Source organism: Panthera uncia, chromosome B4 (assembly GCF_023721935.1).
Source record: "Panthera uncia isolate 11264 chromosome B4, Puncia_PCG_1.0, whole genome shotgun sequence".
In the NCBI taxonomy this organism is placed as follows: domain Eukaryota; kingdom Metazoa; phylum Chordata; class Mammalia; order Carnivora; family Felidae; genus Panthera; species Panthera uncia.
Window position 1 is genome coordinate 77,449,113 of NC_064809.1, and position 24,777 is coordinate 77,473,889.

General features: G+C 51.4%; 2 protein-coding genes across 21 annotated transcripts in view; one reads left to right on the forward strand and one right to left on the reverse strand.

Annotated features, from left to right (window-relative positions):
• The window catches only part of PCBP2 (poly(rC) binding protein 2), a 31,542-nt gene extending 24,197 nt beyond the window's left edge, over window positions 1-7,345 (forward strand). For 10 of the 20 annotated variants that reach the window (XM_049625591.1, XM_049625597.1, XM_049625598.1 and 7 more), the window contains 2 exons: window positions 492-661; window positions 3,294-4,724. In XM_049625591.1, the coding sequence (XP_049481548.1) occupies window positions 492-661; window positions 3,294-3,645 (522 nt within the window). In that variant the 3' untranslated portion in view covers window positions 3,646-4,724. Of the gene's footprint in view, window positions 1-491; window positions 662-3,293; window positions 4,725-6,912 lie in introns of those variants that run through there. The other 10 variants (XM_049625606.1, XM_049625608.1, XM_049625602.1 and 7 more) reach the window with 1 other exon arrangement.
• Window positions 7,346-7,974: 629 nt separating this feature from the next.
• On the reverse strand, window positions 7,975-23,225 carry MAP3K12 (mitogen-activated protein kinase kinase kinase 12). The gene is made up of 14 exons (XM_049625587.1): window positions 23,055-23,225; window positions 13,906-14,387; window positions 13,400-13,583; window positions 13,029-13,220; window positions 12,597-12,755; window positions 12,288-12,446; window positions 11,513-11,621; window positions 11,211-11,320; window positions 10,960-11,076; window positions 10,698-10,835; window positions 9,882-10,503; window positions 9,625-9,695; window positions 9,260-9,533; window positions 7,975-8,835 (listed from the first exon to the last, which is right to left on the reverse strand). The coding sequence occupies exons 2-14, from the start codon at window positions 14,348-14,350 to the stop codon at window positions 8,737-8,739; spliced, it is 2,679 nt and encodes an 892-aa protein (XP_049481544.1). The 5' UTR covers window positions 14,351-14,387; window positions 23,055-23,225; the 3' UTR covers window positions 7,975-8,736.
• Window positions 23,226-24,777: the final 1,552 nt, after the last annotated feature.

A 24,777-nucleotide genomic window follows, 5' to 3' on the forward strand; every position in this document is an offset into this window, starting at 1 on the left:
ACAGTATCAGACAGTATGAATGGAGACCCAAGTTTTTACTTTTTTCTGAAGGAAAAGCATTCGAAATTAGCCAGAATTCTTACCGGTGTATTAAAATGGTAATCATAGCAGGATGAATTTGGCATCTTTGTTGCCAAAAACCAGAGACCTTTATTGTCCCTTGCCATGATAAACTGGTTTGTTACGATGTTGCCTGTTTTATTTTGTCTAGTTAGTACCCTGAGGAAATAAGCTGATGTTACTAGGAGTCAGTCAGCTGAGAGTTGGCTCTGACCAATTAGTGGTCAGACAAAACAATAGGGCACAAGTTGAGATGCAGTCTGTAACTCAAGTTTTTAAATCAGGAGTGAGTAGAGTGTGTAGAATGCAGATAGTAGTTTCTGTTCCCATTATCATGGACTGGAGCTATAAAAGGCTGGAGGGGTAGGATGGAATTCTTGGACCTAGCCATGCAATTCTTAATTTGGTGTGCCTTGTTTTTTTTCCTTAAGTTGATTGGCTGCATAATCGGGCGCCAAGGCGCCAAAATCAATGAGATCCGTCAGATGTCTGGGGCGCAGATCAAAATTGCGAACCCAGTGGAAGGATCTACTGATAGGCAGGTTACCATCACTGGATCTGCTGCCAGCATTAGCCTGGCTCAATATCTAATCAATGTCAGGTAAGGGTTCCCTCCCTGCCTTTTTTGTCTTGTTGGTGGCAACACAAGTAATGTGTGTTTTGGGGAAAGCTACAATGTATTACTAAATGTGGGAGCATTTGGGGGATGGGAGTGGGGATGGGTGGAGATGGCAATAAAGTTTAAGTCTAGCCCTACCTTAATCCATTTTTAGTGTAGCAGAGAAAGTAACCAGATTGTAATAAAATTGTATGGGGGAGGGGGACAGAAGGCTTGCATTTGACTTGCTGTTTTTAGGAGTGGAAAGAGTATGACTTCACTAGCAGAATAGTGCTCTGACCAGAGCCCCTATAGTGACTTAAAACCAAATGTAGGTCTTTTGCTGTATGTATCATAGACCAATATTTCTTTCATTGATTGGGTTTAGTCTCCAAAACGCCCTAATTGATACAAGAAAAATGTGTGACAGCAAGGTAGTTTCTGGGAAGCAACCATTACCACTTACTCTGAAAACATCCATTTTTCTCAAATTGCAAATGTGTTCCATTGTTCACAGCTTGTGGGAAAGGGGAGGCATAGGTTTGGGAATATTTCAGAAATGTCTAGTATGTTTTCTTTCTTTCTTTTCTTTTTTTTTTTTTCTCCCACCATCTCATACCTTAATGACTTCTGAGGTTTCATTTTTCTTTACCAAACCGAGCTGATGTTACCACACAAGATAGTTGTAGCAGGACCATTCCAGTGGGCATTCTATAAGGCATTTATATTTCTTGCTTTCTCAGCACAAGTGCTTAAGTCATGTTTTTAATTGCTTACTAACATTCTAAGCCAGTTAGCCATTGCCCAAGGGGCTTAGCCATCCTTTTTCTGTAGATTTTTGTCTAGTTGTCATTTACCTCTGTTAAAACTATTCAGTCTTTGTTGTGCATAAAAGGTGTTAAGAGTTCAGGGGAAAGGAATTCATACAAATGAAGTCCATATTACATTTATAGTCACTGGCTTTGTATTTATTCCATTGTCTTTTATCTCCTGGTTAAGAATTTCTCAATTCCCCAGTGGTTTTGACTTTTGCCTGAAGCCTTTTAATGTCTTGAGGTACTTACTAGTATTTATGTAGAAAAAGACTTTTTTGTGTCTAGATCTGCTTTCTTCTACCAAGCACATCAGATTCTTAACATTTCAGTGTGAAATGGTGGTAAACTTTCTGCATAGGCTGTTTGCAAAGGTTTGTTTCTAATTGGGGTATGGGGAGGAGTTAAGTGGCGAGAATCATGTTCTTGGAAGCTGGAGATGGCTTTCTTCTGCTTGGGTAGGCTTGCTCTGAATATTGTCAGGTAGTGCTTAAATGGAAGCGGTTTGTTTGACTCCTGTACCTGGGTCAGTGTCTACATTGGAAGGAACCAGAACTTCACCAGAGTTTCCTGATTCAGTCACTCTTTTCAGGATCATCCTTATTTTATTGAATGGCTGGTTATTTAGAGTCATCCTATTTAATGAAACTGTCCAAACTGAATTTGTGTTACAACTTTTTAAAGCTTCATTTAACACCGAAGCAAAGACTACATGCACAAAGCATACTCTTCACTTCCCCATCTTGGCCCAGTTTGAATACAAAAAGCAAACTAGTTTTACTACCAGGCAAGAAAGATTTCTCTGCTTTCAGTAATGGAGTCTGAGTGTTTCTGCTCTTATTCTGTCAGTCTGAGTCCTTTCTTTATCCCCTGCTTTATGGATTGTAAGGGTCTCTGGACTTCGGTAAACAAAATGGAATCTTAAGAGGAGGGTCCCTGCCCTTAAAGAGTTAAACTTGTGGGGCAGGTTGTCCAGACAGTTCTCAGCAAATACTGCAGTTCTGCTTTAGAAACATGCAGGCATTTGGGAGCTGCCAGGTCATTACTATTATTTAGAGTTTATTTTAAGAATAGAGGCGTATTTTTATATTTTTAAATGAGGTTTTCAGCAGTGCAGAAGTATGTTCCAGTTCTGTAAGGTCTCTATTAGAAGTATGATCAGTCAAAAACAAAAGGCTTTTTTTCTCACCCCCTCCTCCTACCAGAAATGAAGCTTTCCTAGTTCTTATCTATACTTCTGTTCTCAGCATTTTTCTTTGAAAATGCTACATTCTTTAAAGTTTTGAAATTAGTGACCTACTTTGGTTTCTTGTCCTTTCCCATCGTGATATATTGGTTAGTTTGCTGTGGAGATGGAAGCAAACTTCAGTGCTAGGGGGAAAATTTTCTAATTCTGTATAATAACATTCCACAGCTTCACAAGTGATTGGTGGGTGAGAGACATTTGTTCTTTGTTTGGAGATTGATACAAGTATTCTTTCATTTTCTACTTTGAAATCCTTTGACTCCTGAGTTGGATTCATGTGTCAGATACACGGAAGTGTGCTCTGTGTGATTTCTTTTCTCAGTCTGTCAGCTTTTCCTTCACCATAGCAGTTTTAAATAGCATCGTGGAATGGAATTTGGCAAAGTATACATTTTTAGAGGGTGGGACACAGACTTAAAGAAAGGTAGCTTATCACAAGTTGGTATTAGGTCTTCCTAATGTGCAACCAGAGGCACTTAACTGATAACAAGCAGTTTTTGTCCTGTACTTTTTCCCTTTTGTGGTCTTCCCTTCCACCCACCCTTTTTTTTTTGTTCCTTTTTTTCCTCTGTTACAGTTTAGAAAACGCTAAACCCTCCTCCCAGGCAGCCTCCGTCACGATCCCTGATCACCTCAGCATCAACCTCTCTCAACCCTCCACCCCTTCTTCTTCTTCTTCCTCCTCCACCACCACCCCCTCGCTCGCCACAGCGGGGACCTCCGACGCACCCTCCAGCCTCCCCAACCCTCTTCCGACCGCCCCTTGTGTCTCCAGTCTGCTTGGCATGAAACCCATCCCTCTCCTGGCTCTAAATGTTGTGTCTGCTGCTAAGGGTACCGGGGCTTCAGCTACCACCACCACCACCTCTGCTGTGCCATGTGTAACTAACAAACTGAAAGGCGAGAAACAGAGATTCTCCCCCTACTGATTGAATATCTTGAGGCACCCCCTCAAGTATTCCTTGGTTTATTTTGTTTTTCTTTGTTAACATTGGTGAGAACCAAACAATTGTGAGCTTGTGACCGTTTCCTTTTTACTATTTTGGGAATAACAGGGTGGGGGTGGGGGCAATGGTAACCTGGGGTTAGGTTTAGGCCATTTCATCGGAGTGCCTGTTTCAGAGTCTGACTTGTTGAATTCTTTATCTAGAGCCACAGTTCTTGCTCTTCTTTTTCATTCTGTTACTTTTTTGTAGCTTTATTCTGCATTGCAATATAACAATGTGTTAGGCTCTGTGTTAATGAATAAAAGCTTCTCCGTTAACTTTTTTTTAAAAATTATTTAATGGTTATCAGCAGGCCTTCTTGGCCAGATTTGTGTTTCTAGCTGTAATAAAGTTGCCACAGTAAGAACTTTAGTTGATTGTGTGCTGTGAAGGGTAAAGGGGTGGGGAGCTTGTGACCTGTGGCTACTCAATTTAGGGATTGTATAAAACTGACTCGGGCTTGTTTGTATCCCTGGTTAATTTAGTTGTCGTCCTTTGTCATTCCCCACAAAAGGAGATGGGCCTGCAGCAGATTAAATCCTGAGGGTCTTCCATAATTGCCATTAAGATTCTTTAGTGAGAACAGTTTCTCTGACTTCTAAAATCCCTTACCTTGCCAATAGCAGGTAACAAGGGTGTCCATCCCAGGCTTGTTTCCTCTGGTTAGTGGTTACTTTGAGGATCTTTTACAGAACATACATATAAAGAAGTTACTTCTTTACCTAGAATGAGGAGGCAAGTTGGGAAAAGTCCAATAAAGTTTGCTGGCTTTTGTCTGCGTTCCTCTGAATGAGAATTAACCCCTCTTCCTCTGACACTGGGTAGATCTTGAACAAGCAACTGTAACATCACCCAGAATTTGACAGGATTCTCCAGTCATCCTAAACCAACCCTGATTAAGTCCCTTTACCCTTCCTTCTATTCCCTGCCCACCCTTCTGTCTCCCACCAGCCCTGTCATGAATTGAGAATTCTAAACTGGGAACCTTTAAGGTCAGCTATAACTCACCAATTCACTCCCTTATCAGATAAAAAAAAAAAAAAGCCTTGGAGAATTTAAGTTCACAGATCACATGAGTGACTAGTTGGCAGTAACAACTTCACTTTCCCTCAAGTGTACTTTTAATCTCCCTGAAGCCTTATTTTCCTTATTCCAAGGACCACAGTTCTGCCTCCACAAAAGACCAGAAATGCTGTAGGTGTGATGGCAGAAGGCCTCTGATAGTCTTCAATTCAACCTGAATGTATACGGTTCTTCGCAAGGCATTAGAGAACTAGTGTAGAAATTCCTGCCATCTGCCCCCCCCCCCGCCCCGCCCAGCACACACACACACATCCCATTTGGTTTACAGTGTTAAAAAAAAAAAAACTAATTGCTTGTAAGTGTTGCAATGTATTATCTCATGCCATTGTGGTCCCTCAATCCCAGGTTGGCCCTATGAATTAGTAACTTGTCCCAAGTCTGCATAAACGACTAGAGGAGCAACCTGTCCAGGTAGTTTTTCTTGTTAGTTGCTGGCTGCTCCTTTATCATATGGTCCAGCTTTCCCTTCATAAGCTCTTTCTGTAGTTACAACTTAATTTTGCTGGTACCATCCCCCCCTCCCCCCTGCCCCAAGAGACCTGGTTTTTATTTTATCTAGTTCTTGATTAGAAGGCCTCTTTACCTAATGAGTATTCCCTAAAGGAGGATTGTGGGGAAGGAAGCAGAGGTTTAAGGTGTCGACTGCCACCACCAAAGGTACTTGATGTTCAATTTTTAAAAACTTTTCGGCTCCTCCATGTGGTCCTTCTATCATAGTGTCCTTAGTGTGATTACGGTTGGGTTTTTCCCTTCTTGCCCCTTCTATACCTCCTGCCTCAATCAATGCTTAGGGTGTGTATAAATTCTGGATAGTTCTTTGAGTTCTTTTTGGTGCTAGAGTGTCATCACCTTCTTGCATGAACTTGATTTCTTTGGGTCCTAGATCTAAACTGTTTCCAGCAGCTCCTTTCCTAAAACTTCACTCCTCACTAAACTCTTTCGTTCAGGGCTTACAGTTTATGTTGCCCTAGGTCCTCCTATTTTGATGTTGGCAAGAATCAGCCCCCTTAAAGAACTATTCCCCTTTATGCTGAGGTAGAAATACAATTTCAGATATAAAATTAAATACAGTTTGTAGTTGACCTGTTTCCTGGATCTTGGGTGTCCTCATCACCCCCGTCCCCCCTTCGGACCAGCCTTTGGCTTTACATTGTTGTGGAAGGGATGGAGAGGACAAAATACCATTCATTTTCTTTTGACTAGATACCACAAATAGGTTATGACAGTTAAAGATTTTTATGAACTAAATTTAGGAATTGAAACTGTTACACATATAGTTCTGTTCAAAGTGGGAGCTAAGACTTGCTGACTGTGCAGTAATCAGTGAAGCAGACTAAATGCTTACTTTTCCATCAGAGCCCAAAATTGGGTTCCAGGACCTCAAATGATATTTTTGAGACAGAAGGCATCGTAGCTGGGTATGTTTGGATGGAGAATTTAGCTTAAGGAAACAACAGGTTTTCGGAGCTTCTAGAATGAACTAGGGAGTTGTTGAAACATGTTGGCTTCTGCTTTTTTTAAGTCCTGAAAACTATGGGTTGGGTATAATTCTTGACCCATACTTAAACTATACTTGCTGTTCTTTTAACATCTCCTAGCGTTTAGGATTTTCTTAATAGGAATAACCTTCACAGTGCTAGAAAAACCCCAGGGCTGAAGCCTTTTTTGATGTTTCAACATTAGCCTCATGAAGCTACTTTCAGATAAATGTTTCCTAAGCTGCTATCAGTAGCTTGGGAGGAGCTAAAATAAGCTCAGTAAAGAAAGAAAAGTTGCTTCTGTGTATTGTGACCCTGTAAGAGGAGGTTTTAGTGTGTGGCATATTTTTGGAAAGCATTTAACATCTCCCACAAATATTCCAAAGAGCATCATTAGAAGAACACCCACAGTTGGTAACAGAGTCTGTTTCCTTCTGTTCTGAGGTAATTTGGCTCAGGAAGCTTGGATTGCAGGGGTTACAGGATCCTGGTACCAAGTACCAATCCAACAAATCTTTAAACGTCTCCCTTGATATTGAAACACTATGTACTCCTTCACATCTCACCAACTAGGCTAACTGTTCTTGGAGGTGAGGTGCAGCTGGGCATTCAGAAAACTAATTTGAGTTGTTTATTTTTTGTGTTACAGGCTTTCCTCGGAGACGGGTGGCATGGGGAGCAGCTAGAACAATGCAGATTCATCCATAATCCCTTTCTGCTGTTCACCACCACCCATGATCCATCTGTGTAGTTTCTGAACAGTCAGCGATTCCAGGTTTTAAATAGTTTGTAAATTTTCAGTTTCTACACACTTTATCATCCACTCGTGATTTTTTAATTAAAGCGTTTTAATTCCTTTCTCTGTTCAGCTGTTAATGCTGAGATCCATATTTAGTTTTATAAGCTTCTCCCCTCCCCCCTTTTTTTGGCTCATGAATTTTTTTTTTCTGTTTGTCATGGAAATGTAAGAGTGGAATATTAATACATTTCAGTTTAGTTCTGTAATGTCAGGAATTTTTCAAAAAAATTAAAAGATGGACTGGAGCTTTTTCTTTGTGAATAGAAACTGGATGCCACAGTGATTCATGTGGGTTTTATTCCTGTTGTCTTGCCGTTCTCTTTGCACCTCTTATGCCTCAAAGGACAAGGACCCTGCTTGGGTTTTGAATAGAAGGCTTTATTCCAGTTAAGATGTTTTCTTCTGTTTTACCACTCCATCTTTTTTTTTTGTAGCCCTTGATCCAGTGTTCCCTTGAGCCTTCATTGCAAAGTGACCTAATAGCTGTTGCAAGCTGGTTGTGTGCCCTTTGTCCGAAAGTTTGGGGGTTACATTTTCCTAGGACTTGTCTGCAGAGAGTAGGCAAGCACTTCCACTGGATGGGCGGTGGGGTGGGGAAGGAAGGATGCACATGCATACTTCGGAAGCAGTTGGATGCATGTCTGACTGGGATTCAGGTGGCTGGGCATGTCTGTCCTGTCGGCCAAGCTAAAAGACCAGTTTTCCTGTTTTGAATAACTATTCATTTACAGTTCTCTTCATAAAAATGGGTGTTGTAACATTTTCTGTCCTTTTACTAAAGTCCTTTAGAAAGATGTACCTGTTCCCATTTTTGCAGATAATTTTAGAAGGTTGGAACTTTAAGTGATGTTCATTTAGTAAAAAAAAAAAAAAAAAAAAAAAAACAACAAAACACATAAAAGGAGGGAATAACTTGTAACTTGTCCAGAGTCCTCAGATAATGTATGAAGCCTAAGGCTCCTACTTGACCATGTGTACTACCCCATACATTCATCAAAAAAACCCTCAACAGCTGGGCCTGCATGGAGTGGTTATATTTTAAGATTTTTCACAGGGGTTACAATATGACAGACCCCACCCCAATCAGGCACCAGGATAAAAGCAGGGACTTAAAACAACATCCCATTTCTTCAGCCTGAGCCATCACATGCTTTCACAATCTCCTAAACTCCCCCTAGGCCCTAAGCCAGGGCTTGGGCAGAGAAATGGAGGGACAAAGAAATTAGTTACATTGCCACCTGAGAAACCTCCGAGGGGAGGACCCAGCCTTAGCCTCCCTCCTCCCAAGTGCAAAACGTGTAAACAGAGTAAACGGGGGGGAAAAAAAAAGTGCAGTCTAAGTGGCTCCCTTTCCTCCTCCCCAGGGTCAGGGGGGAAAGAGTATAGAGGAACATAAGAGGCAAGTCTGGCTTTTCTATTGCCTTACCGCTTGCTGAACATAATGGGGTGAAGCAGGAAGGGGCCAGTTTGCCCGCACCCACAGCTCTAGGGTAGTGCTTGTCCTTCACTTCCACAGCTGCCAGTATCCCTAGAGTTTCAGGTGAATTGGTCAGGGGTCAGACTCCCTTGAGCCTGACTTAAGGCTGGGACAGCCCCATCTTTCTCTGTTGATTATGTGGCGCTTATATATTATTTATATAAATATTTCTCTATGTACAGGAATAAGAGTGGCTTTCATGGAGGGAGAGAGGCTGGAGGCTGCAAGGTTTCACCACTGTTGGAGTTGTCCAGTTCAGTGCTGTCACAGTCTGAGTCCTCAGAATTGGGAGGGCCCTGTGAAGAGTAGAAATGCAGTGAAGTGAGGCTCAGCATCTCTTGGCATTACAAAGAAAATAGATTCCTTCAAGATCCTTCACTGAGGTTTCTGTAACAGCCAGCAGTTCAGACTTCACTGCTTCAGATCTTTGCTCAGGCCATTACCAAGGCACCAGACTCCTGGTTTCAGGATTGCTCTTGGCTGCAATTTATACATACAAGCAACGCTGCTAACCTACTAACCATACTATGTGCTCTATCCTAGGGCCTCTCAAATTCTACCATGTGGATGTTTGCTCTTTGATAGGGAGGGAACTGGGCTCAGCTGCTGAGTGACTTGGAGGCTAAATACCTAGCTTTCTGGCCTCTGCTCCTGTTTACCCAGTAGATCCCAAATGACTAAGCATCTGCCCCTTAATACCTAGCTGTTTCTGTGACTTACCTGCTCCCCTCTGGGTAGGTCCTGGTGTGGGATGGATGAGGAGCTGGGTTCGGGGCCAGGAACCACCTCTGAAGCAGGTGGGTCCAGTGGGATTTCTGAGCCCTGGGAACACATGTCATCAGACCGCTCATCCGGCCGCTCATCCGTGTTGGTACTGCCAACTTCAGGTGTGCCACTGGGGGAAGGCTCACTGGCTGTGCCCTCCTCCCCATCAGATGGATTCTCTGAGCTGAAGGTGGATAGTGACTGGCGCATGTTCAGACCCTGAGGCCACCTGTATGTTGGGGAGGCAGGGGCTACAGTGAGCATGCCTTGCAGCCCAAGAAGCAAGACCGTGTCACTGCCTCCTGTACTGTGTCGCTCACCTCTGGCTCGATGTCAGCTCTACCTCACTGTCCACTTCTCCTTCCTCTTCCTCTGATGAGATGCCACGTTTCTACAGGAGAGATGGGACTGTGGTCAAAAGACGAGGTCAGCAAGGACTCGAGGAGGGAACGTAGTCATAAGGGTTAAGTAGGGAATGGTTTAAGATGAAAACCTAATATGGGAAATGAGTTACGGACTGGGGGTCCCAGGGAGAACAAGGAAAGGGAAAGAGCTTAGGAACCACCCCATACTTTACCTGGCTTCGGGTGACAGCAGCCCTGTACAGCAGTGCAGCTGGGGTCAAGTGTTGGGACCCAGCCCGGCTTCCTCCCCGTCCCGCTGTCCCTTCCCTTCCAGTTCCCAGCAGCCCTACGTCACCAGGCCCTACTGGTGGAGGTGGCTCCCCTTTGGCTCCCCCAGGTGAATCTGGGCTGGTGGAACCAGGTGCTGAGCCCTCACTCGGCGGGGTGTCTCCCCGGGCTGGAGGTGGTGAGCCAGGATCCCCTGCTCCCCCCGTGGCCCCTCGGCCCCGGGCTCCCAGTGCTGCTGACAGCAGATCCGGGGACGATGACGACATCTTTCGTAGCAGGAGGTCATGGTGGAGCCCACGGAGGGCTGGAGGGCAGGCCTCCCAGGCTGAGGGTCCCCCTCCTAGCCCCCCTGGGCTTCCTGGTCCCCCAGGTTCATGGGGCGGCAAAGCTGCACGAAGCCCAGGCAGGTCTCCGCAGCTGCCCTTGGCGCTGGCCTTGCGGTGACGAGTCTTCCCACGGCGAGTCCGTCCTGGCGAGGGAGGGCCCTTAGGACACCCAGGAAGCCCCACCCCACTCAGGGCAGCATCAAGTTTAGGTAGCAAAGATTCAGTCTTGAGGATATCTGGCCTGGGGGAAGAGGGAAAAAGTACAAGTCTGAGATTCACAAATTGACTCACTGAAAGCCCTCCCTAACCTTGGGTAGTACGAAGCACATCTCCCCACCTATAGATCAATCTTCCTGGCCTCCTTGACCTCTACCCATGCCTCCGGCATTCCCCCTACCATTCTTAAACCTTGGCACTTGTGAACTCTGGTCCCACCTTTTACTGTGAGGTGACAGTTTCTGTGGGACGTTCCTCTTCTTGATGAGCTTCTCCATCGTGTTCCCATGCAGGAGGCCTCGGGAAGGGTGTGACTTCAGCAGACCTGGGCACCTCCTCTCTAAAGCTTGTTCCCTCCTAAAGACCAGACACCTCAGTTGGGCATGTGGTCAGAAAGGGGGACCCAGGCTCAAGAGGTTCACTGCGTCACACACTGCTCCACGAAGACTGGAGATCTGGTGCACGGGGAGCACGTGGTTACCTGAGCAACTCCCGCTCCTTGAGCTCCAGCTGCAGCATGAGGGCATTAAGTTCCATGTACAGGTTGTTGGCTCTCTCCAACTTCCTTTCATAGTGCTCCCTGATGTCCAAGGCGTGTCTGAAACAGGCAGAAGGGTCTCCCGGGTGACCTAGCGTCACCTGGTGCCGTAATCTGTCCCAGTCTCTGGGAACTGGTCCACGGTCCCTGCTGTCCAGACAGAAGGTGTCCCCTTCCCAGACACAGGCACACACCTGAGCTCCTCCCGCCTCCGCATCACCAGCTCCTCTTCTAGGCGGTGCAGACAGGTCCCTTCTGACTTAATTTTTTCAAAGTGCAGCTTTACCTCTTCGCGCCACTCTGCCTAGGGGGTGGACAGACAATGAGGGGTGAGGGACCGACCTCACACCTGTAGGAAGCCTATACAGGTGCTGCCCTGCCACAGACCAGGAGCAAGAGGGGAGTAGGCGTAGGACTGGTCAAGATGGGGTCTCGGCCCTTCCCTGCCTCCCCACAGGGCAGGAGTTGAGGTATTCCTTTTCCACCCATAGCACACCTGGGACTTAAAGTAAGTCTCCTGGGGTGTGGAGAGGACGTCGGCTGAGGCTATGTCCAGATGCAGCAGGATCTGGCGGAATGATGGACGATTTCGTGGCTTGCTGTTCCTGGAGGGAATGGAGTTTGGAGGAGACAAAGGGATTATTTCAGGGAAGACCAGAAAGGAACGAGGACATCCTTTTCCAAAGCACGTCCTGGAGAATCCTAGAATGTACTCTATGACAAAAGTCCCGCAGTAAGGAAGCCTATCTAATCCTGTTTTCCAACTTGTTTGCCAAAACACCTTTTTCTGAGTTCATTCCATTAAAAGAAACCTACTGTGGGAAATGGTTAACCAAAGATTAGAAATCTTCAACCCTCCCTTCAGAGTCTAGGTCCCAAATGGGAGTCCAAGGCCCTCCTCCTTCCTGAGTTCTAGGGCGGCCAACTTGAGGCTCAAACCCCCATGCTGGGCAGCCGTGCCTGCCCTTCGCAGGCGCACCAGAGCAGCTCTGGATGGTGTCCCTGTTTTACAGACGAGGATGCCACTAGCTCAGTGTTGCATTGCGCGATCTACTGTACCCTCGCAGGTTCTGGATCAGTCCAGCAACACTCCGCTGGAAACTGCAGTCCCCTTGACCCGTGCCCTGAATCCAGGGGCCTTGGAAAGCCATATGAGGGAGGTCTGTCCCTTTTTCTGTGTTCAGGATTCTGGGTCGGGATGCCTGGGTCCTAGGTGCTGGCTAATCATCAGCAACAACCCTGTGTTCCCAGCTTTGCCAGGCCACCCTTACCAGCACTGGCGAAGCAGGATTTTGAAGCCGTCCGGGCAGCTGGAGGGCACAGGCAGATGGAGACTGTTGCTTCCTACGCCCCAGATGATGGCTGAGGAATCCACGTCTTTGTAGGGGATCTCTCCAGTCAGCAGTTCCCACAGCACCACACCAAAGGACCTGGGGATAGATAAGAGGGGACATCCCTTGGGAGGGGCTCCCTCCAGAGGCCCTGGCTGTCAGGCTCCTCTCCTTGCCTCAGGCCCCCGAAGCTCCCTCCTTCCCCGGGGCTGGCCACCTGCCAGTCGCAGTCCTCAACCTGGCCCTCACCAGATGTCGACCTTCTCAGACACAGGCTCATTGCGGATCACTTCAGGGGCCATCCAGGCTACTGTTCCTGCAAAGGACATCTTGGTGCTCTTGTCACTCAGCTCCTTGGAAGTGCCAAAATCGGAGATCTTCACCACATCGTCGTACGTGATTAGCATGCTGGTAAAGATCGTAGTCAGCTGGGGTCCAGGCCCCTCCGCACCTCATCTAGCTGCAGCAGCTAACTTCCTATGTGAAGTCCCTTGGGACACCCAGAGGTAGGGGGCTTGCCACGGCCCTCCCAAGACAGGACTGTCATTTGAGAGGGGTTTTTGAGACAGCCACATGAGCTTAGGACAGGGTCTGGAAGCTGGGACACGGCTACGCTAAGAGGTGGGGTCACCTGCAGGAGACCATGCGCACCAGCTTCTCTGTGCGTGCTTGCTTACTCACTTGGGGGACTTGAGGTCTCTATGGATAATCTTGTGCAGGTGCAGGTAGTTCATGCCACCGGCGATGCCCATGGACCAGTCAACCAGCAATGAGGGGGTGACAGGGCGGCCGGCCCGCAGTACCTCGTACAGCTGGCCCTGGGCGCAGAACTCCATGAGGATGCAGTAGCAGGGAGCCTGGGTGCACACGCCCCTGGGGGCCAAACGGCGGTGTGAGGGCCTCAGCCAGCCCAGCACTCCCCTGATTCACACTTGGAGCCCCCGTTCCCACCCAGCCCGTTCGGGCATCGTCTCTAGGAAAAGGTGGAGTTGATCCTTGCTGCCCAGGCAGGTCCCTGCCCACAGCAGAGTGGCCCCTGCCCTGGCCCTTACTTGAAGGTGATGATGTTGGGGTGCTTCAGCTTTCGGAGGTGCTTGATGTCAGTCTCCTTCAGGTCCCGTACCTTCTTCACAGCCACCTCCTCCCCGTGGAAGCGCCCCAGGAAGACAGCGCCCTGGGCCCCTGAGCCCACCCACTGCAGATCCAGGATTTCCTCAAAGGGGACCTCCCAAAGGTCTGTGAACAGGAGGCACAGTGCCACAAGGCTCAGAGAAAGCCACACTCGGCCTTGTGACGGGCAGGCGGGGGGAAAGCGCTGGGCCGGCCGAAGTGACTCAGGGCGGCCGAGGCTGAAAAGCAGCCAAAGCAGACCAAGAAGACTAGGTTTGGGGGACCCGCTGTGGGAACAGACGGGCATCCTACGAGGCAGGGAAGTCGGCGGCTGGTGGACGGATAAGGGGCCGTGGCTGGGCTCGGGGAAGCAAAGGGTCATCAGGTGATGAGGCGGCGAGGGCCCACAGATCTCGGTGAGACGGGCCCCCGCGAAGACGCGGCCTACCTTCCTGCTGCTGCTTGTGCTCGGTGGAGTAGGCTTTGCCAATCATGGTCCAGACGGGGCGCAGGCAGCCGAAGAGCCCTTCCAGGAAGCCACTGCCACTCTGGCACTGCAGCCGCACCTCATCTGCTCGAACTCTGGACGCCCGACTCTCAGGGGACCCAGTGGCTCCCCCTGGGCCCCCTGCATCCTGCTCGTGAAGCTGCAGGACACTATTGGCAAAAGGCTCGGGGGGTGGCTCTCCGCCTGGGGAGGGGCTGGGTCCGCCCCCACCCTGCCCGCTGAGCGGCACCACATCTCGAAGTACACACTGGGTAGGCGTCAGGTCCTTCTCGGGGGTGCAGTCGGAAGTGTCTGGGTCGAGCTTGCGCATGGACGCCTCACTTAGGGTGGACACGAAACCCCCAAAGGAAGGGGAGGGTGTGCGGGTCTCGTGGAGGCAGGCCATGGCCTCTGGGCCCCGGTGTGGTGGCCGGCGGTGGGCCCTATGGAAACAAAGGAAGGAGGGACGGTGGGCCCGAGGTGCGCCAGCTTGGAACGCTCACCCCAGAGGCAGGGAGGCTGGGTGGGGGATCTGGGCTCACCACAGCCCTCCTGGAAACCACACTCAGCCTCCCTCGCCCTCGGGTACCCTCCACGTTTCACCTGGGACCCCTCTAAGGAACCCTATCCACAAACTGGCTCTCAAGCATCTATTAGTAACATACCTGAGTATCATTTTCAAGCAGACACAGGTAACAGCCCCACTCAGGTACGTACATACTGGTAAGATAGGTCTGAAACTCAAGTACTCTGGTCACAGACTAGTTCCCTTAGCCTTGTAAGATTACTGAAAGTCCCCTCCGGAGCTCATTTTTCTTCCACTTGAAGCTCCCATGCACACACACAGGTCACATAAAGGTCTCTCAGGCATGCATGTTTTGAGTCTCAACCGTAGCACACAGTAGGCACACACTTAGATCTCCCTCGCACTGAGGCACAGGCGGGTGACGCTCAGGCACTCTTCGATGACGTTCCTGGGCCTCCCACATACCGGTGCTGCACCCGGGGCTCCCGCTCATGTACTTACACGTGAAACAGCCGAGGCCTCTCAGGGACACTAAACTCGGGTGAGAGTCATCCCAAGGCACCCTCAGGGCTCCCATCTGGGTCTCCCTCTCCAGGGCTCACGGGTACACACCCGGGCCTCGCCAGTAAGTGAAGCCCGCAACCAATCAGCTCTCCTGTCCCCGATGGGGGCGGGGGGGGGGGGACACACACAGCTGGGGGCAAAGGTGGACCCAGAGCAGGTACAGAAGCAGGGTCAGAACGAGGTTGCCTACTGCTTCACCCCCCTTAGCACTGCCACCTGATCTGCTGCTCCCCCAGGGGGGTGGTTACAGAAGGCCCCGTCTCCTTTCCTCTTTCTCCATTCCCATCCCCAGCTGCCCAAACCAAGGACCAGCTTTCCAGACAGGGGAGATGTGTCCCAATTTGTAACCAGGTGCTATTTAAAAAGTAACCATTAAACCAAAAAAAAAAAATAAAAAAAAAAAAAAAAAAATCTGAATTCTAGCCTTTGCCACTTCCTGGCTGTGTGACCTTGGGTAAACTGGATCTGGGCCTCAATTTCTCCAACGGTACAAAGGGGTAAGCGAGCTCTCACTCAGGCACAGCGAATTCTTCAACCTATCCCAAACCTGCCCAGAGCTTGACAGCTGGAGCCCTGGTCTTGTCTCCCTCCACCTCCAGTGAGCTAACAAATCATGAGATGTGAGGATTCCTGAGGACAGGGATCCTCTAACTGTTCCTCAGAATAGGGTCCTCCCCGAACCCTTGCACCAGAGCCTCGGAATCACAACGGGCGAGGAGGGACAGGAATCCACACATAAAAAGGGGTCACTGGATGATGACACAGATAGACCTAGAGGTTTGGCACCTCGGATGGCCTCAGCTCTTGTAACAAGTTTCCAGGCCTCTCAAGGACTTTTTCATTGGGTGTGGGGTGGGCCTAGAACCTGCATATGTAACAAGCACCTCAGGTGGTTCCTACTTGAATCTGGCCATCTGTAAAGCTGACCCAGTGCCATTCTATTCTCTTGAGTCCTACATTACTGTCTTAGTTCGGGCCTTGTTAGCTGCGTCACTTAGCCCAGAACTGACTCGTAGTCTATACTTTCTTGGCTCCCCCTGCTTCATTTTCCACCAGCCCTTTCAAGGATCTTTCTAAAACACAGATTGGCCAGGACCCCCTCTTCAGTTTCAAACCCTTTAGTGACCCTCACTGCCCTTGGTCCAGCAGCCTAGCCTCATCTCCACGCTCTGGTCCCTCCCCAGCCTCCTTCCTCTCCCACTGCTGTTGGTACCCGGGCCATACAGAACTGTGCCTGATACCAGGATACCGTCGGGCTTTTGTGCCAGGACATCTAATAATAACGGCTAATGGAAGGCTTCCTATGTATGTTAGCCTCTGTCAGTAGGCGCATTAACTCATTTAATCCTCAAAATGAAACTCACCCCTAGTGACAGAGGTATTGGATAATCTGCCCAGGGTGCCTTAGCCAGGAAGAGGCTCAAGCTCCGCCCCCAGGCCTTCTCTTCTCAAGCCCCATCTCTCCAAATCTCCATCCTCGAAGTCTTCCTCCCTCTCCCCGCCACTCTGAGTTCATGTCCCTTCTGGGGCTGGCACAGCCCCCCCGTGCTTTCTCCGTCATGGCTCCCATTATCCTGGAGGCACGGTGTGTTCGGGCGTGTCTGGCTCCTCTGAGAGCCTGGACTCCTGGAGAGCCCCTAGCTTTCGTGCACGGGATCCCAGGGCTTCGCCAGGAATCAGGTGCGCTGGCAGGACGGTCGTCTTCAAGACCGTCCCTACACCACGTACTCAGTAGCTCCCTGGCTCTTCGCCACCACCCAGGGAAGGAGCCGTTACCATTGGTCCCTTTATATTCTGCAGGAAACTGAGGCTCAGAAAGCTGAAGTCACAGACCCAGCCTCTCAATCCTCAACATATGCTACAAGCTATCGGCGCCTCGGAGGGGTTAGATGCACACTGCAATGCCAAAGACAAACACAAGCCGGGGATTTACTCTGCAGGACCCGAGGGCTCTCGCCTGTGCCCCCCAAGCGCTCCCGCCGGGCAGGTGCCCAGCGAGGAGGGGAGGAGGGATTGGGCCGCTGGCAGGTCCCGCGGGAAGCCCCAACGAGGGCCCTTCGAAGCGGGGACGAAGGGGTTACGGCCCCGGCGCCCCCTCCCCCTTCCCGACCTCCTTCCCGGCCATCACGTGGCGCGGGGCGCGTGGCTGGGACCAGGCGGGGGCCCGGCGGCGGAAGGAGGGGGTCCGGGCGGGGAAGGGGAGGGGACACAGCGGGTTGGGGGAAGCGCTGGGCGCTGCGGCGTAACCATGACGACTGGGCCCGAGGCGGCGTGTGAAGTCACCAGGACAAGATTAGCCCAGAGTCACGTGAGCGGCGACGGCGGGGGCGGGGCTGCGCCTGGGCCCCGCCCCTGACCCGGGCAGGCCCATGTGCCGATTACCTGGAGGGCTGCGGGGACGGACCCCGGTGCCCTCCGCCGGCCTCTTGCGTGCTCCCCTCCTTCGCATACCTCCCTTGACCCGTCATGCAGACAAATATTCAGCCGGGGCACCGAGAGGAGGGAGAGCCGACTTGGGTTGGCATCGGGGGTGCAGTGCCACAGAGAAAGCAGGAGATGGGGAGATAGGGAGACGGACACAGAAAGGGCCACAGGCACACCCAGGGAGGGAGGGACGAGCTGAGAGATTCACAGAGACTGAAACAGAGCGAAGCGCAGGCAGAATCAAATCTGGGAAGGATGGACTGAACAACTGGATGTGAAAAGCAGAGAGGACGCTGAGGAAAAGTAGCTGAGAAATAACTGGAAAACGCGGAGACCATCTGCGCCGTTCCCAGTTCTTTCCTATTTAGAAGCTGAGCCTTGACTAGGCACAACACCTAGGTTTTGAAAGGAAGTTTTCAGCCCTCGCAGGGTGTTTGGCCACTAGGATGACAATGCTCAGACACTTGCCGCCAAGCCTCCCTCCAGGTCACCAGGCTTCCCCAGAGGCCCCTCCGGTATCCAGGACTAGCAACTGGGGAGACGGAGAGAGAAGCCATTTCACCTGTTTGTCTTTAGGGCGGTGGGAGTACCTGAAGTACGAGATGGGACCCAGGGAGAAGGAGGGAGTCTAGCCAGGCTCCTGAGGCCAGCCCCCATCCTGTTTGACTAATGTGGCCCATCCAGACTGACCTGAAGGAGTAAGGGGAAGTGCAGCCCCCAGGGAGCTGCAGTCAACTGGAGATTCCTCTCCCAACACACCCCCTCACGGTTTCCTTTATCTCCAACCTGCCAGCTGTGTCCCACTGTCCCCCCCCCCCCCCCCCAGCTGGGCCTTGGCGCCAGGGCTTTGGGGGCAGATCACGGGCTTGGAGCCCCTGGCCTAGACATTTCAGTCACCCTGGGGGAGGGGAGCTGTCTCCCTAGCCATCAATTATGCATCAATTATGGGGGGAGGGCAGGGATGTGACAGGAGGGGGTGGATATCTCTGTCATTTTGTCAACCATATTTACCAAGTGCTTACTGTGCAGAACTCCAGATTGGGTGAGGGGACAGAGTGGTCCCTAAACTATACATCCGCCAGGGGAAGAGGCTCTCCGGACACCCTGGGAGGTCCTAATTCAGTTTCAGCTACCAGATCCTCTGCTTTGCTGGTGATTCCCAGAGTGCCCCCTCAGGAGCCTGTGGTGGGGATGGGGGCAGGGAGGTCCCCCCGTTTATTCTTCCTCCTGGAGTCTCCTGTCTGAGGTGCTGGAGGCTTGTGGCCAGGGAACCCTTTGAGTTCTTTCCTGTAATGTCCTGTTCTAACAGCACAATCTCAAGGCCAAACTGCATGTCTGGCAGTCTTGGGGGCTCGGTGGAGAGGCAAGGCCGTCTGTCTAAATTGCGGGCTTTCACACTGAGCACTCACCCCTGTCCTGAACCTGGTTGTGCACTCAAGAATAAAAGGAAGACTCCCCGGCTCTCTCCAGTGGGGGTGGGAAGGCAGGTCTTCGCAGGGAAAGGAGACCCAAGATGTTGGGACGCTAGTTCCACCTCTGCAGGCTTTGGAGCTCCTGACCGGGTAAGGGACTACGACCTCTCCTGACCTTGCCTCCTGGCCACTGGCAGCAGCTGTTTTTCTAAATTTTGAATACAAAGTTCTTCACACAGGGAAAGAACTACAGCTTTCTCAATACCTGCATGAGGGGGAAATGTCTCCCTCTGAGAACCTGGGGTACACTGGGGATCACCTCTAAATCCAGCCGTTTCCCCCCCGACCCGGGGCCATATACAGGTCAAGCCCTGAGACCCCCTAGCTGCCACCACCTCTTCTTCCAGTGGGCTGGGCAGTGACAGGGCTGGGGGAGGTGGCAGGGCCGTTTAGGAAAAAGGAGCCAACTTTGGATTTGGAGAGATCAGAGCCAGAACCTCAGTTTTGCCACCAGTTAAAGACCATAATCCCTCCAAGACTCCCAACCCTATCTTATGGGGTGGGGGGATGGGTTAAGATGATGTGGGGGAATGCCTTGAACACAGTGCCTGGCTCCTGGCTTTGTCTTCCTGGTTAGCTGGCCACCAGGTCTCTCTTTGTGGATTCTGGAGAGGCCATCTCTTCTGTCTGACCAGAAAAAGGGAGACTTGGTCTCTGACCTTCTACTTCCCCAGGACAAATCTTGACTTCAGGCTCCAGGGAAAGCAGGTCACAATGGCAGTGGTGTGCTAGAGTCCCCAGCCACTGCCCCTCCAGATCCTCAGTCCTTCCTCTGCAAAGCCTACCTTTCCACTCCCCTCTCGGCTAAGGGAGAAGGCCTGCACTCCATACTCAACCCCTGGCCAATGTGGCCCAGGATCACCCCTCAACCCTACCCTGTGAGGTCAGAAGCGAAGGGGAGGGAGGGGTAGGAGCAAGGTATGAAGGGCCACAGGGTCCCTCCTACTCAGGCCCTCAGGTGGACCTGGAAGAAGTTCAGCACATTCAAACAAATAGCTCCTGAGTGGGGGTGTACATTTAAAAAGATGTGGAAGACAAAAAATAATAAAGAAATAAAGAAAGAAAGACAAATTGATCGATTGATTGATCTGGAAGGACAGATACCAAAGTGTAACAGTTTCTAAGTAGGGGGGATTGTGGGTGTTTTTATTTTTCTCTTGTGACTTACCGATTTTTTCTAATATTTCAGTAATAACTTTGAATTATTTCTAAAATAATAACAAATTGGGGTACCTGGGTGGCTCAGTCAGTTAAGCGTTCGACTCTTGATCTCGGCTTGGGTCGTGATCTCACGCACGGTTGGGGAGTTTGAGCCCCATATTGGGCTCTGGGCTGATAGCATGGAGCCTGCTTGGGAGTCTGTCTCTCCCTTTCTCTGCCCCTCCCCTGCTCATTTGTTCTCTCTCAAAACAAATAAATAAACTTAAAGAAATAAAATAATAAAAAATCGATTTTGAATTGAAAATGAGGAAATAAAAATTCAGAGTGCTCATCCATTCCTGTCATCTAACTTGGGACAGTGTGCTATCCAGGGAGGGTGGGTGGCCTGAGAATCAGAGAGGCTTGGTTGAGGTCCTGTTTCTGCTCCGGACCAGGTGGGCAACCTGGAGTAAGAGACTTCTGAACAAACCTGTTTCTTCTCTCCGAAAGGGCACAGTGGTACCACAGTATATAACGTGGTGGCTAAGAAGACAGGCCTGGGGCAGCAGGCCCGGGTTCAAGACCTAAGCTCTTGCCACTAACTGCTTTTCAGACTTTGAACAGATGACTTTTTTTGCTTTTAATAAATGTTTTTTTCATTTTTGAGAGAGAAAGTGCGAGCAGGGGAAGGGCAGGGAGAGGAGGGGACAGACAGAATCCCAAGCAGGCTTCGTGCTGCCAGTGCAGATCCTGACGTGGGGCTCGAACCCATGAACCCTGAGATCATGACCTGAGCTGAAGTCGGACGTTCAACCACTGAGCCACCCAGGGGCCCCCAGTTTCCTCATCCCTAAAATAGAGATGATGATAACACTACCCAACTCTTAGTCTTGTTTTTGACGCTAGGAAGAGAATACAAATAAAGTTCCTAGCCCAGTACCTCGCACACAGGAAGCTCCCATAAACATTAGCCATGCGGAAAGTGCCTAACAAGCAGTGGCAGATTTTTTATAAATGTGATTCCCTTCTTCCCCTTTTCCTCATCTGCAGCAGAGAGGGTACAGGTGGAAAGAGAGGTAGGCAAACACGAGGGAAAAAAGGAGAGCAAAGAAAGACGGAACCAAAGAACAATGGCTTTTTATCCTGGATGATCCTGAGTGGCCTCTACGATAGTGTCCCTGCCTCCTCACGTCACCTTTCCCCCAACACACAGATGACCCTGGTACTTCTGGGAGCACATGAAGCAGACGGACCAGTCTCTGGGACTAGCCCCTCCTGAAGCCCTCGTGGGGCCTGCTGGCCCATCTCCACAGTATCCTCCTTCTGCCCAGGGAGGGGGTCCTGGAGGGGTTGACTCCCTAGTCCCTTCCTCTTTCTGGGCCCAGGCAAGAGAGAGGTAGGGCCACATGTGAGAAGCCACTGGGTGAGTCTGGGGCGGTGGGTACTAGGACTTAGGGTCCTCTTCCTGGCAAAGCCAGATGACATTATTACTTCCAGGGGAAGGACTGGGAAACACCACCTGGTTTTGAGAGGGTTTCTGTCACCCTCAGCTGTAAGGACACGCAGGACGTCCAAGCCAGTCCTCACTTAAACTTCTTGCCTCCTCTGCCCATAATGGGCTTTGATCCGGGGATGGGTATTTAGTTGTGTTTTCATGGGTGCTGGAGTTGGGGTATCACGCTGTTGGTCTCCCCAGCATCACCTCAGTGCCCACTGTGAGAATGGATGAGTGGCAGGCTCGAGAGGGCAAGTGATTTCGGCCTGCCTGAAGCGTGAGATGGGAGAGAGCAGGCCCTGAATGAAGCTCTGGGGAACTTTGCTGTCTGGACAGGAAGGCCAGGGAGCGCTTGAGCCCTTTCCTTCCTGAATCCCTTGTGCTCGCCTTCCCTTGGTATGACCCTCAAGTTGAAAATCAGAGCTCCCAGAGCCATGGAGTCGAACCCACGAGTTGATTGGGAATGTTATTTGGAGGGAGGCACTGCTGTGGCCAAGAGGACTCTGGGCGAGGCATAGACCTCAAGCACACTGCCTCTTGGTTGAGGGCCACTCACCCACTCTCCTCCCAAGAGGGAGCAGGTGCAGAGTTAAAGTCGCTAAAGGCGGGACTCCTCCCTCTATGCTCAGGGGCACCCCACCGATTTCCGTCCATTAGCTATAGAGCCTCTGACCCCCTTCTCTTCCCGCTCCTCAGCCAACACCATGGTTATCAGGAGTCACAACTGTGTGGAACAGATTCTTGCTTATTTTTAAGCCCAGGAGTTTGAGAAATGTTTGGGGGGAAAGGGAGGAGGTTCCTGAAAGGCCTGGGCTGGGGAAGTGGGTTAGGGGAGACACAGGAGGTGAGAAAGAGGGAGAAAGCCACAAATGAATGGGGGAGGGGAGGAAGCAACAGCTGGATGGAGAAGGTGAATGCCACAGCTGGAGGCAATTAGGGGCATCAGAGGGAAGGGGAGGAGGACCATCACCTGGGCATCCAGGCACAGGTGCTCTCAGCCTATAACCCTCAGGTGCAGTGGGCCGAGTGTGGGAGTGGGGGTGGTGGGGAGGTGGACGGTGGGCGCATCAGGCCCCCGTCCTTCCTTTCCTTCCTTGAGGGAACCCAAAGTCTTCCTCCTCCTTCCCTCTTCCCCTTCTGGAGGATGAGTGGGAGGAGAGGAGGACGTTCTCTTGTCCGCTGTCCTTTAAGTCTGTCCCCCAATCATCTCCCCCACCCCCACCCCATACGGTGCTTTCCAGCTCTAGAGGCCCTTCGTCTCCAAGCTGGGCCGCGGCGTCCCTCCGCTCCGTTCCCCTCCTTCCCATCACCACAGACGTCGGGTCCAGGTCCCCAGTTCCTCCGCCCCACAGCCTCAGCATCCCCGCGCCACCCTCCCCCACCCCGCCACATCTGCCTCCCCACCCTCCCCCTGCCCCCCCGTCCCCCGGCAGGGGTCCCCCCCCCCCCCCCCCCCCCCCCCCCCCCCCCAACTCGGCCAGGCTCTCACCTCGGGGGCTCCGCGGCCGCAGCACAAAAGGCGGCGCTGCTGCAGCTCGGCTCCGGATGCTGCTCCCGCCTCCTCCTCCTTCTCCTCCTCCTTCTCTCCTCCCCCCGCTGCCCTCGACCGGACCCGGGGCGCTGCCACAGGCGATGCTTGTGCGGTGTCCGGGTGCACGGGTGTCAGCTCCAGCTTTCTCCCCCCACCCCCCGACCCCTAGCCCCGTCCCCACTCGGCTCGAACTCCCGCTCCTTCCAAGGCCCCCGCCCCTGGCCCCCCGGGACGGACACGCCCTGAGCGGGGGATGCTGCGCTGGAGCCGCCGGCCTCTTAAAGGAGCCTGCTGCTGCCATCCGGCGCACTCCAGGCTCTTCCCTGGCCCTTCTGGGCCCCTCACCTCCCTGCAGGCGGTGTCTGGTGGCAGTCGCACCTCGGGCCTTACGCTGATTCCGTAGGAGCCCTCTATGACCAGCCTTATAAACTCCCTCCTACACCCTTAGACAGCAGCCCCTCAACATGGGACCCCCCCCCACCCACACCCGCTCAGAGCTCTAGCATTGCTTCCCTTGTCATACCGCTATTGCCAGCTTTCCTTCCCCTAATTGTCACCACTCCAGTTCTACCCAATTGGAATCCACTCAGCTCAGTGCCCCGTCCCCCTTCGGTGTTGCTCATTATCATTCCGAGATTCCTCTGGACCTCCACTACCTGACCCGTTCTCAGAACACTCATTAGACTCAGACATTTTCGTGATCTCTCTCCAAGGTCACAAGATTTCCCCTACATCTTTTGACTCCGTGGTCGTGAGACTTTGGGGAGGAGAGACTGGAGCTCTGGGACTCAAAAATACGTGTTCTGCTCTGCACCTAGATTGGTGGATTCGTTTTAAAAGACCAGAATCCTCTCTTGCTGTCTCTTCAGCTGAGAGACCCAAGACCCACAGCAGAAGGAATGAGACCACGACATGCGTTAGTCCTTCTAATCCTGTTGTCCCAACCATAGCCTGATTCTCAGCACCCAGAGGGGGTCTCCTGGACAGCTGCAAAAAGGTTGACTAGGGACACTCTATACAGGCTTTAGAAAAGAACTGAAACCAGACAGGCTGCGGGCCAGAATTAAGGGAAAGGGGGGTGAAGGAAAAGGAAGCAGAGGCTGTGAGACGAAGGCTCGAGGGCCAGGAGCTTAGGCCGCGCGCTGAGGGGGAACTGCCTGAGATGGACTTGGCCTGCTCCACCGCTTGAGGGGCAAAGAACAGTTTCCTCCCCGCGTCCAGGTAAGGAAGGCCCATCCTCCGAGCCTGCAGAGCTAGGATCCGACAGCCGCCTCACCACTGGACCAATCACAACCTCTCTTCAGAAAAGAGGCGGGGCCAAGGGGAACTGACTCTTTCCTTGTCCCCGCCCTTCTAGGTAACGTAACCAATCGCAATCTGCTGGAGCAAGTTAGCGCAATCGGAAATAACCAATTATACCGCGAAGCTTTCCGTGCACGCCTGACCCTGCCCCTCCAGCTGCGACAAATATGGCGCGCGAGCTCCTGGGTTTTGTAGTTTCCTCGGGATTCAAAGGACCGGGTGCTCGAGTTACCCCTCACCACCCCGCCTCTAGCCTCTTCCACTCTACTAGTACGCATGCCCGCCACGGGGAGGGGAGACGCGGAAAAAAGGCGGAACGCTATTAAAACACACACACACACACACATAACCACCCTCAGTTCGGGAAGCGATAGTGGAG